Source organism: Lithobates pipiens, unplaced genomic scaffold (genome assembly GCF_037356315.1).
Source record: "Lithobates pipiens isolate NorthernLeopardFrog02 unplaced genomic scaffold, aLitPip1_a1.2 Scaffold_22, whole genome shotgun sequence".
NCBI classification, from domain to species: Eukaryota; Metazoa; Chordata; class Amphibia; order Anura; family Ranidae; genus Lithobates; species Lithobates pipiens.
Window position 1 is genome coordinate 125,446,152 of NW_027507784.1, and position 19,960 is coordinate 125,466,111.

General features: G+C 46.3%; 1 protein-coding gene across 2 annotated transcripts in view; it reads right to left on the reverse strand.

Annotated features, from left to right (window-relative positions):
* TRPM8 (transient receptor potential cation channel subfamily M member 8) overlaps positions 1-19,960 on the reverse strand; it is a 211,109-nt gene that overhangs the window by 183,906 nt on the left and 7,243 nt on the right. The window contains exon 1 of one of the 2 annotated variants that reach the window (XM_077448223.1): positions 10,909-11,036. The exons of the other annotated variant lie outside the window; for it this stretch is intronic. Coding sequence (XP_077304349.1) covers positions 10,909-11,024 — 116 coding nt within the window. The 5' untranslated portion in view covers positions 11,025-11,036. Of the gene's footprint in view, positions 1-10,908; positions 11,037-19,960 lie in introns of those variants that run through there. 2 annotated transcript variants of the gene reach the window in all.

A 19,960-nucleotide genomic window follows, 5' to 3' on the forward strand; every position in this document is an offset into this window, starting at 1 on the left:
AGCGTTGGCTCCCTTGCGCGAATTGCCATAGCTGTACGGCAGCCACTATACGGGGTGCATGGCCAGCGACCTGCGATCACTCCCCAGAGAGCCAGAACGGGGATCTGTCAATGTAAAGAGACAGATTCCCATTCTGTCAGGGGAGTAGAGATAGATCTGCTGTTTCTATTGATCAAGAACATCAATCTCTCTCTACTCCCAGGCAGTCCACTCCCCCCCACAGTTAGAAACACCTCCCTATGGAACACTTAACCCATTGATCGCCTCCCCTGCCAGTGAGAATTTTACAGTAATCAGTGGCTCTTTTGAGCTCTGATCGCTGTATAAATATCACTGGTCCCAAAAACGTGTCGGATCTGTCCGCCACAATGTCGCAGTCCTGCTAAAAATCACTGATCATCGCCATTACTAGTAAATAAAGTTGCCATAAATATTTTGTAGATGCTATAACTTTTGCGCAAACCAATCAATATACACTTATTGTGTTTTTTTTTTTTTTTTTTACCAAAAATATGTAGAAGAATACATATTGGCCTAAATTGAGGAAGACTTTTTTGGGGGGGATATTTATTATAGCAAAAAGTAAAAATTCTATTTTTTTTTTCAAAATTGTTGCTCTTCTTTTGTTTATAGTGCAAAAAATAAAAACCGCAGAGGTGATCAAATGCCACGCCACCAAAAGAAAGCTCTATTTGTAGGAAAAAAGGACATAAATGTTGTCAATTTTGTTTCGGTACAGCGTAGCAGGACCCTGCAATTGGCATTAAAAGCATCGCAGTGCCATAACGCAAAAAACGGCCTGGTCAGAAAGTGGGTAAATCCTTCCGGGGTTGAAGTTAATATTGAGTTGACCCACCCTTTGCAGCTATAACAGCTTCAATTTTTCTAGGAAGGCTGTCCACAAGGTTTAGGAGTGCGTCTCTGGGAATTCTGGACCAAATCATTTGGTGGAGGGAAGATTATGGTGTGGGGTTTCTTTTTTAGGGGTTGGCCTGGCTCCTTAGTTCCAGTGAAGGGAACTGTTAAGGTGTCAGCATACCAAGACATTTTGGACAATTTCATGCTCCCAACTTTGTGGAAACAGTTTGGGGATGGCCCCTTACTGTTCCAACATGATTGTGCACCAGTACACAAAGCAAGGTCCTTAAAGACATTGATGAGCGAGTTTGGGGTGGAGGAACTTGACCGGCCTGCACAGAGTCCTAATCTCAACCTGATAATACACCTTTGGGATGAATTCGAGCAGAGACTGCAAGCCAGGCCTTTTCGTCCACGTCAGCGCCTGACCTCACAAATACGCTTCTGGAAGAATGGTCAGGCAGGTGTCTCAATATTTTTGGTAATATAGTGTTTATATAAACATATATACACAGTATACATACACTTTCTAATTATAAAGGGTGCATCTTTACATGTGCGACCATCCAGAGGCAATGCATTTGAACATACTGCTAAGCCAATAAAGTTCACATTGGGATATATGCATTGTGTAAATAATGTAAATAAAATATAGAAAAAATAACAAAGTTAAGACTGTAAAAAGCTATTATTTCTCCTGTTATGTCTATGTACTCCTAAACATGTATTGTATCACACTGCATGTCTTTATGTTTGTTTAATGGCATCTTATCATCAATCATATCCTATTTACCATTAGTGATGGCCGAACGGTTCGCCCGGCGGTCGTTTCGCGGCGAATTTCCGACTTTCGCCGTCCGCGGGTTCGAACGCCTTTTTCCGTCGTTCGCCCCGGCGGACTTACGTGTTTAATGTATACAAGAACTTTAACCTTTCGTGACACGTTTATCATGTGTTACAGGACAACCAATTGAGACATGACAGCTCATGGACACTTGGACATTCCCCCTAACCTATAAATACACCCGATCCGGTGGCCATTTTACATTCTTTCTTCTGTCACTGTAGGGAAAGGATCCTGTGTGGAGTAGGGACAGAGAAAACGCTAGCTATTTGGTACACAAAAGTTCTTTTCAGGACTGGTATAGGTGTTAGGTCAGCAGCCTGAGTTTCTTTTGTCAGTTTAGATAAAGGGACAGAGCGCTGTATGCTGCTATTTTAGGGACAGCTCAGCCAGATTAGTCTTTCTTCATCATCATCATCATCATCATCATTAGCTGTTACTATCAGGTCCACAAAAGAGCTGTTCCAGCTAATCGTTCCAGCCTACTCTTTTTTGCCAATTTGTATAGGGACAGGCAGGAAGCAGTGTGTCAGGCAGTGAGGATAATTTTAAAGACTTGCTGTTACTATTAGTTCCACAAAGGTTCTTTTCAGGACTGGTATCAGTGGTACGGTAATAGGCTTGTACACGTATAATATTCTTTCTTCCAAATATAGAAAGAATATTATACTTGACTGCTGCCCTTCTGCTGCAGTCTGCTAATCATTCACAACTCACTTGTTCCACAAAAGTTCTTATAAGGACTGGTAACTTGGTCTGTCTAGGGTGCTACGGTACATAGGCTTGGGTGCGGTACAGTCTGCTGTTCTGTAAGGACCGCTATCGGTCCACAATAGATAGGGTTGCCGTGCACTACTGCTGACCGCTGCCCTATACTGCAGCAGTCCTTCAGCGGTATAGGGACTGACGCACAGTCTGCTAAACACTAATACACAACCTGCTTGGTCCACAAAAGTTCTTATAAGGACTGGTAACTTGGTATAGGGTGCTACGGTACATAGGCCTGAGTGCGTTACAGTCTGCTGTTCTGTAAGGACCGCTATCGGTCCACAATACATAGGGTTGACGTGCACTACTGCTGACCGCTGCCCTATACTGCAGCAGTCCTTCAGCGGTATAGGGACTGACGCACAGTCTGCTAAACACTAACACACAACCTGCTTGGTCCACAAAAGTTCTTATAAGGACTGGTAACTTGGTATAGGGTGCTACGGTACATAGGCCTGAGTGCAGTACAGTCTGCTGTTCTGTAAGGACTGCTATCGGTCCACAATACATAGGGTTGCCGTGCACTACTGCTGACCGCTGCCCTATACTGCAGCAGTCCTTCAGCGGTATAGGGACTGACGCACAGTCTGCTAAACACTAATACACAACCTGCTTGGTCCACAAAAGTTCTTATAAGGACTGGTAACTTGGTATAGGGTGCTACGGTACATAGGCCTGAGTGCGTTACAGTCTGCTGTTCTGTAAGGACCGCTATCGGTCCACAATACATAGGGTTGCCGTGCACTACTGCTGACCGCTGCCCTATACTGCAGCAGTCCTTCATTGGTATAGGGACTGACGTACAGTCTGCTAATCACTAACACACAACCTGCTTGGTCCACAAAAGTTCTTATAAGGACTGGTAACTTGGTATAGGGTGCTACGGTACATAGGCCTGAGTGCGTTACAGTCTGCTGTTCTGTAAGGACCGCTATCGGTCCACAATACATAGGGTTGCCGTGCACTACTGCTGACCGCTGCCCTATACTGCAGCAGTCCTTCATTGGTATAGGGACTGACGTACAGTCTGCTAATCACTAACACACAACCTGCTTGGTCCACAAAAGTTCTTATAAGGACTGGTAACTTGGTATAGGGTGCTACGGTACATAGGCCTGAGTGCGTTACAGTCTGCTGTTCTGTAAGGACCGCTATCGGTCCACAATACATAGGGTTGCCGTGCACTACTGCTGACCGCTGCCCTATACTGCAGCAGTCCTTCATTGGTATAGGGACTGACGTACAGTCTGCTAATCACTAACACACAACCTGCTTGGTCCACAAAAGTTCTTATAAGGACTGGTAACTTGGTATAGGGTGCTACGGTACATAGGCCTGAGTGCGTTACAGTCTGCTGTTCTGTAAGGACCGCTATCGGTCCACAATACATAGGGTTGCCGTGCACTACTGCTGACCGCTGCCCTATACTGCAGCAGTCCTTCATTGGTATAGGGACTGACGTACAGTCTGCTAATCACTAACACACAACCTGCTTGGTCCACAAAAGTTCTTATAAGGACTGGTAACTTGGTATAGGGTGCTACGGTACATAGGCCTGAGTGCGTTACAGTCTGCTGTTCTGTAAGGACCGCTATCGGTCCACAATACATAGGGTTGCCGTGCACTACTGCTGACCGCTGCCCTATACTGCAGCAGTCCTTCAGCGGTATAGGGACTGACGCACAGTCTGCTAAACACTAACACACAACCTGCTTGGTCCACAAAAGTTCTTATAAGGACTGGTAACTTGGTATAGGGTGCTACGGTACATAGGCCTGAGTGCGTTACAGTCTGCTGTTCTGTAAGGACCGCTATCGGTCCACAATACATAGGGTTGCCGTGCACTACTGCTGACCGCTGCCCTATACTGCAGCAGTCCTTCATTGGTATAGGGACTGACGTACAGTCTGCTAATCACTAACACACAACCTGCTTGGTCCACAAAAGTTCTTATAAGGACTGGTAACTTGGTATAGGGTGCTACGGTACATAGGCCTGAGTGCAGTACAGTCTGCTGTTCTGTAAGGACCGCTATCGGTCCACAATACATAGGGTTGCCGTGCACTACTGCTGACCGCTGCCCTATACTGCAGCAGTCCTTCATTGGTATAGGGACTGACGTACAGTCTGCTAATCACTAACACACAACCTGCTTGGTCCACAAAAGTTCTTATAAGGACTGGTAACTTGGTATAGGGTGCTACGGTACATAGGCCTGAGTGCGTTACAGTCTGCTGTTCTGTAAGGACCGCTATCGGTCCACAATACATAGGGTTGCCGTGCACTACTGCTGACCGCTGCCCTATACTGCAGCAGTCCTTCATTGGTATAGGGACTGACGTACAGTCTGCTAATCACTAACACACAACCTGCTTGGTCCACAAAAGTTCTTATAAGGACTGGTAACTTGGTATAGGGTGCTACGGTACATAGGCCTGAGTGCGTTACAGTCTGCTGTTCTGTAAGGACCGCTATCGGTCCACAATACATAGGGTTGCCGTGCACTACTGCTGACCGCTGCCCTATACTGCAGCAGTCCTTCATTGGTATAGGGACTGACGTACAGTCTGCTAATCACTAACACACAACCTGCTTGGTCCACAAAAGTTCTTATAAGGACTGGTAACTTGGTATAGGGTGCTACGGTACATAGGCCTGAGTGCGTTACAGTCTGCTGTTCTGTAAGGACCGCTATCGGTCCACAATACATAGGGTTGCCGTGCACTACTGCTGACCGCTGCCCTATACTGCAGCAGTCCTTCAGCGGTATAGGGACTGACGCACAGTCTGCTAAACACTAACACACAACCTGCTTGGTCCACAAAAGTTCTTATAAGGACTGGTAACTTGGTATAGGGTGCTACGGTACATAGGCCTGAGTGCAGTACAGTCTGCTGTTCTGTAAGGACCGCTATCGGTCCACAATACATAGGGTTGCCGTGCACTACTGCTGACCGCTGCCCTATACTGCAGCAGTCCTTCATTGGTATAGGGACTGACGTACAGTCTGCTAATCACTAACACACAACCTGCTTGGTCCACAAAAGTTCTTATAAGGACTGGTAACTTGGTATAGGGTGCTACGGTACATAGGCCTGAGTGCGTTACAGTCTGCTGTTCTGTAAGGACCGCTATCGGTCCACAATACATAGGGTTGCCGTGCACTACTGCTGACCGCTGCCCTATACTGCAGCAGTCCTTCATTGGTATAGGGACTGACGTACAGTCTGCTAATCACTAACACACAACCTGCTTGGTCCACAAAAGTTCTTATAAGGACTGGTAACTTGGTATAGGGTGCTACGGTACATAGGCCTGAGTGCGTTACAGTCTGCTGTTCTGTAAGGACCGCTATCGGTCCACAATACATAGGGTTGCCGTGCACTACTGCTGACCGCTGCCCTATACTGCAGCAGTCCTTCATTGGTATAGGGACTGACGTACAGTCTGCTAATCACTAACACACAACCTGCTTGGTCCACAAAAGTTCTTATAAGGACTGGTAACTTGGTATAGGGTGCTACGGTACATAGGCCTGAGTGCGTTACAGTCTGCTGTTCTGTAAGGACCGCTATCGGTCCACAATACATAGGGTTGCCGTGCACTACTGCTGACCGCTGCCCTATACTGCAGCAGTCCTTCAGCGGTATAGGGACTGACGCACAGTCTGCTAAACACTAACACACAACCTGCTTGGTCCACAAAAGTTCTTATAAGGACTGGTAACTTGGTATAGGGTGCTACGGTACATAGGCCTGAGTGCAGTACAGTCTGCTGTTCTGTAAGGACCGCTATCGGTCCACAATACATAGGGTTGCCGTGCACTACTGCTGACCGCTGCCCTATACTGCAGCAGTCCTTCATTGGTATAGGGACTGACGTACAGTCTGCTAATCACTAACACACAACCTGCTTGGTCCACAAAAGTTCTTATAAGGACTGGTAACTTGGTATAGGGTGCTACGGTACATAGGCCTGAGTGCGTTACAGTCTGCTGTTCTGTAAGGACCGCTATCGGTCCACAATACATAGGGTTGCCGTGCACTACTGCTGACCGCTGCCCTATACTGCAGCAGTCCTTCATTGGTATAGGGACTGACGTACAGTCTGCTAATCACTAACACACAACCTGCTTGGTCCACAAAAGTTCTTATAAGGACTGGTAACTTGGTATAGGGTGCTACGGTACATAGGCCTGAGTGCGTTACAGTCTGCTGTTCTGTAAGGACCGCTATCGGTCCACAATACATAGGGTTGCCGTGCACTACTGCTGACCGCTGCCCTATACTGCAGCAGTCCTTCAGCGGTATAGGGACTGACGCACAGTCTGCTAAACACTAACACACAACCTGCTTGGTCCACAAAAGTTCTTATAAGGACTGGTAACTTGGTATAGGGTGCTACGGTACATAGGCCTGAGTGCAGTACAGTCTGCTGTTCTGTAAGGACCGCTATCGGTCCACAATACATAGGGTTGCCGTGCACTACTGCTGACCGCTGCCCTATACTGCAGCAGTCCTTCATTGGTATAGGGACTGACGTACAGTCTGCTAATCACTAACACACAACCTGCTTGGTCCACAAAAGTTCTTATAAGGACTGGTAACTTGGTATAGGGTGCTACGGTACATAGGCCTGAGTGCGTTACAGTCTGCTGTTCTGTAAGGACCGCTATCGGTCCACAATACATAGGGTTGCCGTGCACTACTGCTGACCGCTGCCCTATACTGCAGCAGTCCTTCATTGGTATAGGGACTGACGTACAGTCTGCTAATCACTAACACACAACCTGCTTGGTCCACAAAAGTTTTTATAAGGACTGGTAACTTGGTATAGGGTGCTACGGTACATAGGCCTGAGTGCGTTACAGTCTGCTGTTCTGTAAGGACCGCTATCGGTCCACAATACATAGGGTTGCCGTGCACTACTGCTGACCGCTGCCCTATACTGCAGCAGTCCTTCATTGGTATAGGGACTGACGTACAGTCTGCTAATCACTAACACACAACCTGCTTGGTCCACAAAAGTTCTTATAAGGACTGGTAACTTGGTATAGGGTGCTACGGTACATAGGCCTGAGTGCGTTACAGTCTGCTGTTCTGTAAGGACCGCTATCGGTCCACAATACATAGGGTTGCCGTGCACTACTGCTGACCGCTGCCCTATACTGCAGCAGTCCTTCATTGGTATAGGGACTGACGTACAGTCTGCTAATCACTAACACACAACCTGCTTGGTCCACAAAAGTTTTTATAAGGACTGGTAACTTGGTATAGGGTGCTACGGTACATAGGCCTGAGTGCGTTACAGTCTGCTGTTCTGTAAGGACCGCTATCGGTCCACAATACATAGGGTTGCCGTGCACTACTGCTGACCGCTGCCCTATACTGCAGCAGTCCTTCATTGGTATAGGGACTGACGTACAGTCTGCTAATCACTAACACACAACCTGCTTGGTCCACAAAAGTTTTTATAAGGACTGGTAACTTGGTATAGGGTGCTACGGTACATAGGCCTGAGTGCAGTACAGTCTGCTGTTCTGTAAGGACCGCTATCGGTCCACAATACATAGGGTTGCCGTGCACTACTGCTGACCGCTGCCCTATACTGCAGCAGTCCTTCATTGGTATAGGGACTGACGTACAGTCTGCTAATCACTAACACACAACCTGCTTGGTCCACAAAAGTTTTTATAAGGACTGGTAACTTGGTATAGGGTGCTACGGTACATAGGCCTGAGTGCAGTACAGTCTGCTGTTCTGTAAGGACCGCTATCGGTCCACAATACATAGGGTTGACGTGCACTACTGCTGACCGCTGCCCTATACTGCAGCAGTCCTTCAGCGGTATAGGGACTAAGAGTTTTGTCACAGGGTGATTTAAAAAATGACAGGCAGAGGAAGAGGCAGGCCCTTCCGCAGGGGTGGTAGGGGTAGGGCAGGAGCAACAGCCTTGAGCCAAAGTGGGAAGTTGCAGAAGGTGCGTTCAATTACTTTAAAGGACGCACCAGACTTGGTTGAGTGGCTCACTCAGCCTTATTCTTCTGCACCCTCCTCATCCTCTCGATCTGCACCCTCTTCTTCACTCTCTGCTATGTGCACCCCCAAAGACACTACCACCAACAACACCACCACCACCACATACCTTCCGCTTGAGTGCAAATGGGGGCCTTCATGCTCCAGTGTTTTAATAGGGACCCCCGTATAAAAAGCATGAGGGTCAAGGACCAGTACTGGGTGGCAACGTACTTAGATCCCCGGTACAAACACAAAATGGCGGAAATGTTACCGCCGTCGCAGAGGGCTGTCAGAATGCAGCACTTCCAGGCCTTGCTTCGAGAAATGCTGCATTCTGCTTTTGCGTGCGCTGGCAGAGGAGCAATTCCCACTCCCAGAGAAGGATTTGCGGGTACCAATCCAACAGCGCCTGCAAGAAGAGGCCGGTTTGAAGATGTGTTGGTGACTTCGGATATGAGGTCATTCTTTCAGCCGACCCATCGACAGGTGTCATCCGGATCCAGCATCAGGGAACGCCTAGACCGTCAGGTGTCCGACTACATTGGGTTAACGGCCGATGTGGACGCTCTGAGGAGTGATGAACCCCTAGACTACTGGGTGGGCAGGCTTGACCTCTGGCCAGAGCTTGCCCAATTTGCAATCGAACTGTTGGCTTGCCCCTCATCCAGTGTCCTGTCCGAAAGGACGTTCAGCGCAGCAGGGGGGATTGTGACCGATAAGCGTACTCGCCTAGCTCACGACAGTGTTAACTACCTCACATTTCTAAAAATGAATGAGGCATGGATCTCGGAGGAATTCAACACATGTGATCAGTAGACCATGTATATGTCTATAAACAATTTTTGGAATCAAGCACACAGACCTTCTTAATTCATTTGGCTCACTTCCCTGACCCAAAAAAGCACACCGTACTATATGCCCCTACCCTCCTCTTTGAAGAGGTTGAGCGGTGTCATATTTCTACTGGGGCTGCTTATTATGAGGGGTTCCCACCATCCCTGTGCTGTGCTGACTTCCTCCTGGGTGTTCTTATTATGAGGGGCTCCCACCATCCCTGTGCTGTGCTGACTTCCTCCTGGGGGTTCTTATTATGAGGGGCTCCCACCATCCCTGTGCTGTGCTGACTTCCTCCTGGGGGTTCTTATTATGAGGGGATCACACCATCCCTGTGCTGTGCTGACTTCCTCCTGGGGCTGCTTACGGTGCTGCTGTCAGCGCTGTATGTCACGGAGCTGCTGTCAGCGCTGTATGTCACGGAGCTGCTGTCAGCGCTGTATGTCACGGAGCTGCTGTCAGCGCTGTATGTCACGGTGCTGCTGTCAGCGCTGTATGTCACGGAGCTGCTGTCAGCGCTGTATGTCACGGAGCTGCTGTCAGTGCTGTATGTCACGGAGCTGCTGTCAGCGCTGTATGTCACGGAGCTGCTGTCAGCGCTGTATGTCACGGAGCTGCTGTCAGCGCTGTATGTCACGGTGCTGCTGTCAGCGCTGTATGTCACGGAGCTGCTGTCAGCGCTGTATGTCACGGAGCTGCTGTCAGTGCTGTATGTCACGGAGCTGCTGTCAGCGCTGTATGTCACGGAGCTGCTGTCAGCGCTGTATGTCACGGAGCTGCTGTCAGCGCTGTATGTCACGGTGCTGCTGTCAGCGCTGTATGTCACGGAGCTGCTGTCAGCGCTGTATGTCACGGAGCTGCTGTCAGCGCTGTATGTCACGGAGCTGCTGTCAGCGCTGTATGTCACGGAGCTGCTGTCAGCGCTGTATGTCACGGAGCTGCTGTCAGCGCTGTATGTCACGGTGCTGATGTCAGTGCTCTGTATTACGGTGCTGCTGTCAGTGCTCTGTATCTCCTGCACCCTCTTGTTTGCCTACCCTGGTCCCTGACCTTCCCTCTCCTCCATTGCCTTCATTAGCTCCATAGTCCTGAATTGTCAGAACAATTTCCCAAATAAAAAAAAAATGCTTGTAGTTATCGATCCCAAATTCACCTCATACATGTATTATGCTATTGTCCAGGTGGTGGGACTACGTGCTACCCCCTAATAATTACCCCGTGGCCGCAAATTCGACCTAAAGGTTTGCGAAATTCGCCTCCCATTGAAGTCAATGGAGCCCGCGGCGAACGGTCGTTTTCGCGAACGTTTGTGCCCGTTCGCGTTTCGCGTTCGCGAAACGTCCCGTCGGAAGTTCGTCCATCACTATTTACCATATTAGGAATTAACATTAAGAACTAGCAGGTTTATGCCAGTACTACTACTGTAAGCAATTTTTGGAAATAACGTCTAGTGCAACATTTGCTTACCAGATAAACCAGCAATTGCACCTGAAAAGCTGTAAACCAAATCATTGAAGTAGTATCACATGCAGTTGTCTAGTACATTATATGCTTCCTCTAGAACACATAAGAACAGGAAATACTTGCCTTTGCCTGGATCTTTCCCTGGAGTGCGACCTCTCCCGGGAGCCGGAAGCAGACCGAACCTCTGTGGGTGGCACAAACTCCCGACTCCATCTTCTGGTGCTTGGCCTGACGGTCATTACAAAGCTGGAGGCAAATAAAATAGTGTAGCCTAAGAAACACCAATGAAAGATGGAAATTATATGAGGGTTCCGGGAAAAAAAGTGCCAAAAAAGCATTTGAATATTTTTAGCATCTTATTGGTGAACGTAAAAAGCCGACACAGCACTTGATATTGCTTCTTACATCGCAAACACTCACAAATAATTAACCCTTATATAAAGTGTCAGTGAGGGCAACAACACCGGTATGTTTCAGCAATATATATTCTTATATCCATATATGCCCTGTCATGTGACATGTAAAACCTTCAGCCATAGCATGTAACTAATAACTCTTTCTACTGAGGATATACCATGTATATTCATCACTCTTCCAGCAATATAATCAAACCCTATTCCTGGAAATGAAATGTTACATTTTTTGCAGGGAATATTCTGCTTTCAGGTAAAAATTGCAGATGCCTACCATGAAAGCTATAGATTGAAAATCATATAATCATATAATATGTTACTGTGATATTTACAGTAATAAAAAAAAAGAACACTCACCCTTTATTCACCAGCAATGCAACTCCATAGCAGCAACTGTCACTGAATCATGATGATCTTTCCTTCAATGATGATCAATCCAGCCTTTCTGTAAACTGATGAACCTGTTTCATCAAAGCTTTTCTGATGTGATCCGACCAGCTTCCCTATATCACTCTGCATTTCTTCCTTCCTTCCTTCCTTCCTGGCTCCTTATACTCCCTATGGCCCCATCTCTCCCGCTGGCAGAGACAGTGTTGGCACTGCCTCAGGCACAATACCCTATGATACACACACAATGCAGATTCTGGAAGCAACGTAAAAAACACTGCAAATAAACACATTTAATAACAAACATGTCAATTACAAATGCATTTCTCTTTCAGATGTATGTTTATAAAACTTTATAAACTCAGTATCAATTATGGATCTTTGTGGTCCGTCGCCAGTTTAGTTCTGAGTGGTCCATATTTTTGCCACACCAGCTACATAATCATCATATGCCATAATGGGAGAGAATTATGGGAGAGAATACAGAAATAGCGAACCTTGATGAGTCAGTATCTTTATCATATTGGGTACTTATAGATGTTACTATTTCCTGAACAGTGATTACTATTGGGCACAGTAGGTTTGTGTGTACATTGCAAAGGCATGGAGGAGGCTTTTTCCTGGCTAACACATTTTTTTCCCAGCTCATATATCTGTCACTATATTATGAACCAATTTAAGACCAGTAAAATGCTCTTTATAACAGAAGTGATCATAATAGAGTGGTGTGACTTTGTGAGCAAAGCTTATGTGCCTACAGGCGTGAGTGATAGAAAAGCCCTGCTATCTAGGTATTATGTGTCTTGATCATTCACTGCTTCATTGACTAGATTCAGGAATGAAAAAGGGCCACCCACCCTTCTAGAGCCAGCCCTCATTGTTAAAAACTTGCTCTTTTATCTCCATCCAAATTTGCCAGCCTAGGCTTAGTTGCACTTCCTACACCTGAAACATTTTTGACAGTGAATATGAATTTTTTTTCTCACGCCAGGAATGTCGTTTATTCAATACTTTCTGTTACACCATATTTGTGCAGCGGTCTTACAAGCGCACATTTTTTTTTTTTTAAGTACACTTTTTTTAGCCCAATTTTTTCAATATTGTGAAAGATAGTGTTACACCAAGTAAATTGATACCCAACATGTCACGCTTCAAAATTGCGTCCGTTTCTTGGAATGGCGACAAACTTTACCCTTAAAAATCTCCATAGGTGACATTTAAAAAATTCTACAGGTTGCATGTTTTGAGTTACAGAGGAGGTCTAGGGATAGAATTATTGCTCTCGCTCTACTGATTGCGGTGATACCTCACGTGTCGTTTGAACACCGTTTTCATATGTGGGTGCTGCCACAGTATGCGTCCGCTTCTGCATGTGAGCTTGGCAGGACAGGGAGCATTTAAAAAAAAAATCTTCTTTATTTTACCTTTTATTTTTACACTGTTTTTTAAAAAAAAAATAGTTGTGTCACTTTTATTCCTATTACAAGGAATATAAAAATCCCTTGTAATAGAAAAAAAACATTACAGGACCTCTTAAATATATCTGGGGGTCAAAAAGACCTCAGATCTCATATTAACACTAAAATGCAATAAAAAAATAAATAATTAAATGTCATTTAAAAAAAAAAGTTGCTTTAAGAGCTATGGGCGGAAGTGAAGTTTTGATGCCGTTTCTGCCCTGCAATGGTATGGAGACGGGGGGGGGGGGCCCATCTTCCCCTCCCTCGTCTCCATACCAAGCCAGAAATAGTAAGCGGTAAGCGGCGGAGGGTACCGGAGAGCAGCAGAAAGGGGGGGGGCTCTCCTGCTGCTGATAAAAGTGATCTTGCGGCAATTCCGCCACAGAGACCATTTTTATCGCAAACCAGACCGCTCACTGAAGAAGAGTGCCGACGTATATCGGCGTGAGCCGGAAGTGGTTAACAGTGTGTCACGATACCTCATTTACACTGGTGATACATCTATCTATATCTAGAGCTATGATTGTTTGATATATATATACAGTATCTCCCAAAAGTGAATACACCCCTTACATTTTTGAAAATATTTTATTATATCTTTTCATGTGACAACACTGATGAACACCCCTGAGTGAAAATGTCCAAATTGGTTAATTTTCTATCCCCAGTGTCATGTGACTCGTTAGTGTCACAGCGTCTCAGGTGTGAATGGGAAACAGGTGTGTTAAATTTTGTATTATTGCCAAAGACCCTGAGACTGAGCTGCAGCACACTGGCCAAGCCATACAGCTGTTCAATAGGACAGGTTTCACTCAGAACAGGCCTTGCCATGGTTGACCAAAGAAATTGAGTGCATGTGCTCAGCGTCATATCCAGAGGTTGACTTTGGGAAATAGTCGAATGAGTGCTGCCAGTATTGATGCAGAGGTTGAAGGGTGGGGGGTCAGTCTATCAGTGCTCAGACCATACACTGCACACTGCAGCAATTCAGTCTGCATGGCTGTTGTCCCAGAAGGAAGCCTCTTCTAAAGATGATGCACAAGAAACCCGCAAACACTTTGCTGAAGACAAGCAGACTAAAGACTAGGGATGAGCTTCGTGTTCGAGTCAAACCCATGTTCAACTCGAACATCGGCTGTTTGCCCGTTCAGCGAATTCCAAACATTATGGGCCGTTCGCACCAAATTCGAGTGGCGCGTCATGCCCCATAATTCACTGCGGCATCGTAGAGCATTGCTGGCTGATGATTGGCCAAGCATGCACTATGACCCGCATGCTTGGTCAATCACAGCGCCGTCTGTACAGCTAGCTGTAATTGACCAAAGCCAGTGTGGCTTTGGCCAATTATGGCTTAGGGGGCTTAGTACACGCCTTGCGGTGGCCTTGCGTGGTGTGTTGCATCGGTGGAGAGAGAGAGACGGAGAGACAGTGTCTTTGAATTTCATTTGAAGCTGTTGCAATTATGAATGAATGAATGAATGAAATACTTGTATAGCGCACAATGCAAACTGAATCGCCTCTAGGCGCTGTGGCGAGCTTATATTCTATGTATTCTATGAATTATAGTCTGTGTATTGTGCCACCTGCACAGTGTACACCTAAAGCTACCCCAATTGCTGGTGTCCTGCTGGTCCTATACCACAGGCAGCTGTAGAAATTACAGTCGGTGTATTGTGGCATCTGCACAGTGTACACCTAAAGCTACCCCAATTGCTGGTGTTCTTCTGATCCTATACCACAGGCAGCTGCTGCAGCAATTGCAGTCGGTGTATTGTGCCACTTGCACAGTGTACACCTAAAGCTACCCCAATTGCTGGTGTTCTGCTGATCTGATCTGCAGGCAGCTGTAGCAATTACAGTCGGTGTACTGTGTCATCTGCACAGTGTACACTTAAGGCTGGGTTCACACTGCTGCGGCTACGAGAACCGGATGTGATTCGCACCGCACTGCAGTGCAAATCACATCCGATCTCTGTGCGATGCGAGTTCAGCCATACAGATAGTATGGCTGAATTCGCATCGCACCCGCCCCAAACTCGCACAGGACCCTTTTTTTTTCCGCAGCAGAATCGGATCGCATGGGTGTTCACACCATGCGATCCGATTCCTGTCCGAGTTTGCAGATCGCACTGCGATATGCGAACTGATCTGGGGGTGTCATTAACGTTTCACTGACACTCCCAGCAGTTCGCATAGGGCAGTGTGAACTGCCGCCGGGAGGTATGCGATGCGGGAATCCACCACGGATGCTGATGCTGATCCTATACCTCAGGCAGCTGCAGTAATTACAGTCAGTATACTGTGTCATCTGCACAGTGTGCACTTAAAGCTACCCTAATTGCTGGTGATCTCATAGTAATAATACTACAGGCAGGCAGTTGATTCTGCTAGCTGCAGTATAATCAGTATATACGTCCCAGCTTTGTGCAGCTACATCTCCCTGCAGGCCATTAGTATGTCTGGAAGGCCAACAAGGAGAGGCAGACAGTCACGAGCCAATAAAAGAGGGCAAGCAGGCTCTGTGTCTAGAGGCAACAATGCTGGTCATGGACACGGTGCATCCTCATCAGCACGTGGCCATGGGACACGCTTGTCCTTATTTTTGGCAGCTGGACGTGTTGAGCCGTAACATTCCGAAGACTTGGTAGAGTGGATGACCAAGCCGTCCTCATTCTCCTCATCCTCTCTCACCCAGGCTCAGGGTACTGGCAAAGCAGCTGCCAACGCGTCCTCTTCCCTTGTCTCAATGTCATCAGTCACTCATTCCCTAGACCCACCATGTCCTCCTGACGAGCCCCCCTAACTGTTTGAGCACAGTGTTCGGTACATGCTCCATGAGGATGCCCAGCATTTTGAAGGCTCTGATGATGATACCCAGGTTGACGAAAGCAGTAACGTGAGCCCAGAGAGAGGGGATGCCCAAAAAGGACAGCAATCTGGCAGTCATGTTCCCCCAGCTGCAGCATACTGCCAGGTTTGCTCCAGTGATGAGGGGGAAGGGGATGATGAGGTCACTGACTCCACGTGGGTGCCTGATAGGAGAAAGGAGGAGGCACATCTCCAATGAGGCAGGATGCCCTCCAGGGGCCAGCTTAAGGGCAGCACACCGACTGCATCACACCACAGAGCTCCGCATGTGCAGGGCGCTGCCTCTGTGCATTATTCCAAAAGTTCTTTGGTGTGGGCCTTTTTTGAGACGAGTGCATCAGATCGCACCACTGCTATTTGCAACATATGTCTCAAGCATATCTCGCGTGGCCAAAACATCAGCCGCTTAGGCACCACATGCTTGACCAGACATATGTCGACCTGCCATGCAGTTCGTTGGCAAGCGTACCTAAAAAACCAACACCAAAGAACAAAGCGGACCTCTCCTTGCTCCTCATCAGCTGGAATCTCCAACCCCATTATATCTTCAGTCCTCTCTGAAACCTGCACTAAGAGGAATGAAGGTGCAGAATTAGGTGTGTCACAGCCAAGTACTTGCGGGCAATTTGCTATCGGTACACCGACGTCCGATTGTACCAGGAAAATTTCCCTGCCCCAGCTGCTGCACCGTCGAAAGAAGTTCACTCCCAGCCATCCACATGCCCACATGCTGCCTTTCAGTTGGTAGACTTTGCCCCTGCGATTCCGGCTCTCTACCGGCATGTGGAAGGCAATGTCCATGCCTCACTCATGGTCCAGCATGCATGGACAGGGACGTTACCTATCTTTAACGACGCATTGGGTGACTCTTCTGGCAGCCGGGAAAGATGCAGGACAAGGTGCAGTAGTGTTGGAGGTTGTTCCGCCACCACGCCTCCAAAATGCTACTACTGGTTGGGACACACCTCTCTCCTCCACCCCCTCCTCTTCTTCTTCCTCCATGGCCTGTGCTTTGTCCTCGGAAACCAGCGGTGCTCCATAGGCGTTCAAGGGGCTATGCAAGTACGCAGGCAAAAAGATGCCATGTTGTGCTTGCGCTGGTGTGCTTGGGGGACAGGAGTCACACTGGGGCAGATATTTTGTCAGCTCTGCAGGGGCAGGCTGAGAGGTGGTTGACGCCACACCAGCTTAAGCCAGGAATGGTGATTTGCAACAATGGCACCAACCTCCTCTCTGCCCTCCGACAGGGACAACTGACTCATGTGCCCTGTCTGGCTCACATTCTTTTTTTTAATAATTTTTTTAAATTATTTTAATAAATTTGCCATAGTAACATACAAACCCGTTAGTTAACAGAATCTTATTACAAAATAGTATCCTATATAACACACCCGGGAACAGAGGAAAAGAACGAGAGGGAATCCAACGTCTACTTTCCCTCCCTTCCTTTCTCTTTTAAAACCAATGGGGGAGAGGCTTAATGGAGCCTTCAGACCAGCCACTGATAGTCTTCCCAGGGCCGTATACCCCGTCCCATCTTTGACTAAGCGAAAAGAGCGCAAGCAGGAGGGTCATCCCCTCCACTCTCTTTTAACTAGCGACAATAGGTTTATTAGCCCCACTTACTTCTTAAACCCCCCCTCCCCCCTCCCACTGGCTAGCCCTAGATATTTAATTACTCAATGTACCACCATGCTTTCCCCTTAACCAAGGCTCCCACATTCTAATAAACTCTTTGAGGTTACATCCCCTTACATAAGCTGCTCTCTCCTTGGGGAGGGTTTCATTCATAACATCAATCCAGTTTTTAACTATAGGAGCCACCTTCGATTGCCATCTTATTGCTATCAATTTCCTAGCTTCGAATAAGCTTTTTCAGATGGCTACCGTTTTACTCCTATTTTCCCCTAACTCCTGCCTGTATCCCAATAGACAGACCTTTGCTTCTTTTTTTAACCTAATATCAAACGTTTCCTGCAGAATGTTAATCACTCCATCCCAATAGCGAAATAGTTTGGGGCATTTCCACATCATATGTAGTAGGTCCCCCGAACCCCTACATCTCGGGCAGCAATCATCCTCTCTCTTACCAAACTTAAATAGCCGTTTAGGAGTATAGTATGCTCTGTTTAACAGCATTAGCTGTGATATTTTTTGTGACGGAGCAACGGATACCAAGGAGGATGCCTCCAGTATCCTCCTCCACTGTTCTTGTGTTATTATTCCTATATCGTGTTCCCATTTTAATTTTACTGAATCAAATTTACCCATACCATTAACCTATTTACTTATTTGTCCATATATTTCTGAAATTAGTGCTTTAAGGACACTAACCCAGGCTATACGCTGCAAGAGAGGGACTTCTTTCCAATACAGGGATTGGTTTCTAAATTGAACTTTCAAAGCCTGACTCACCTGGAGATAAGTAAAGTATGTATTTTGCGGTATATTAAATTCACTTTTCAGTACTTCAAATTTTTTCAGTGTATTTCCCATATATAGTTGTTGAAATCTTTTTAATCCGTTTTTCCCAAACCTTATTTTTTACTATTGGTAATAGTTCCTGCAGATTGCTATTATTCCAAATAGGGGTAAATATATTAAAGCCACTGTATTTCATCACCTTTTTAATTGTTTTCCATATTTTAATAATCATTCTAGTTGTTAGATTCTTATAACTGAAAGAGTTAGCCTCTAATGTCTCGGCTATTGTATCATGCAGTGCTCCTATTAGTAAGATTTTCCCATTAGGGGTCCCTCCCTTCAAATCCTCACAACCCATCAAATGTTGCAGTTGTGAGGCAAAATAATAATGCTCAGGATTGGGCAATGAAACCCCCCCTTCCCCTGTTGGGAGTTGCAAAGTTTGCAGCCTAATTCTAGCTTCCCCCCCTTTCCAGATTAATTCCCTAAATAAACTTTCTATTTTATTAAACCATTTTTTAGGTATCCACACTGGGGCATTATGTAATAGGTACAACAGTTGGGGCTGCCACACCATTTTTTTTTCTACATCTGCCTGCTGTTGATAATGGCAACTGTTTCCAAATATCGATTTTTTTTTCCATCTACATAGAAGTGGGACAAGGTTTTTATTTAAATATTGATTGGGATCTCTTGTTATTATAATCCCCAAATATTTCAATGTGTCTACAACTGCCCGCTGGGGCAACACAGGTATTCTTGCTTCTTTAGTTATATCTATCGGAAGTAGTTCAGACTTCGTCCAGTTTATTTCCAACCGAGAGAACCCACCAAACTTTACCACCGTGCCCATTGCCCTCAATAATGAGTCCCCTGTATCTCCCAAGAACAATAATATATCGTCTGCATATAACGCTATTTTCTCCTCACCCGTATTTCTCTGAAAACCGATTATTTCTGGGCTTTTTCTTATGGAGATAGCCAGGGGCTCCATCGCCAGGGCAAAGAGCAAGGGCACCCTTGTCTTGTACCTCTTTCCAATTCTATCCTTTCCGACATTGCATTATTAACTTTTAATCTAGCAGTTGTAAATTTAGAAATGCTCTCCTAATATTTGTACTGGTAGACCTATTGGACATGAAACCAGCTTGATCAGGATGAACCAGTTTAGATATATATTTATTTAGCCTGCTGCGAGGACTTTGGCCAGAATTTTTGCATCTGCACATAGAAGAGATATTGGCCTATATGCAGCAACATCCAGTGTATCCTTCCCCTCTTTATGAAGCACAATAATAATTGCTTCCAACATTGAAGCGGGTTAATGGCCCACCTCCAGTGCGCCTCTCAATGTTTTTAAAAGTTCGGGGATCAATACTTCCCCATAGTATTTATATGTTTCAACTGGCAAGCCATCTGGGCCGGGGGCTTTTTGATTGGCCATATCGGTTACCGCCTGCTGCAATTCCATAAGTGAGATTGGTGTTTCCAAATCCTCCCTCTCTTCTTGTGTTATTTTGGGTATCTCCAAGTTCTCTAAGAACGCTTCCATTTGTTCCCTCTAACTTTTTGCCCTAGCGGTATATAGTTCCTTGTAATATTCCTGAAAGGTATATACTATTT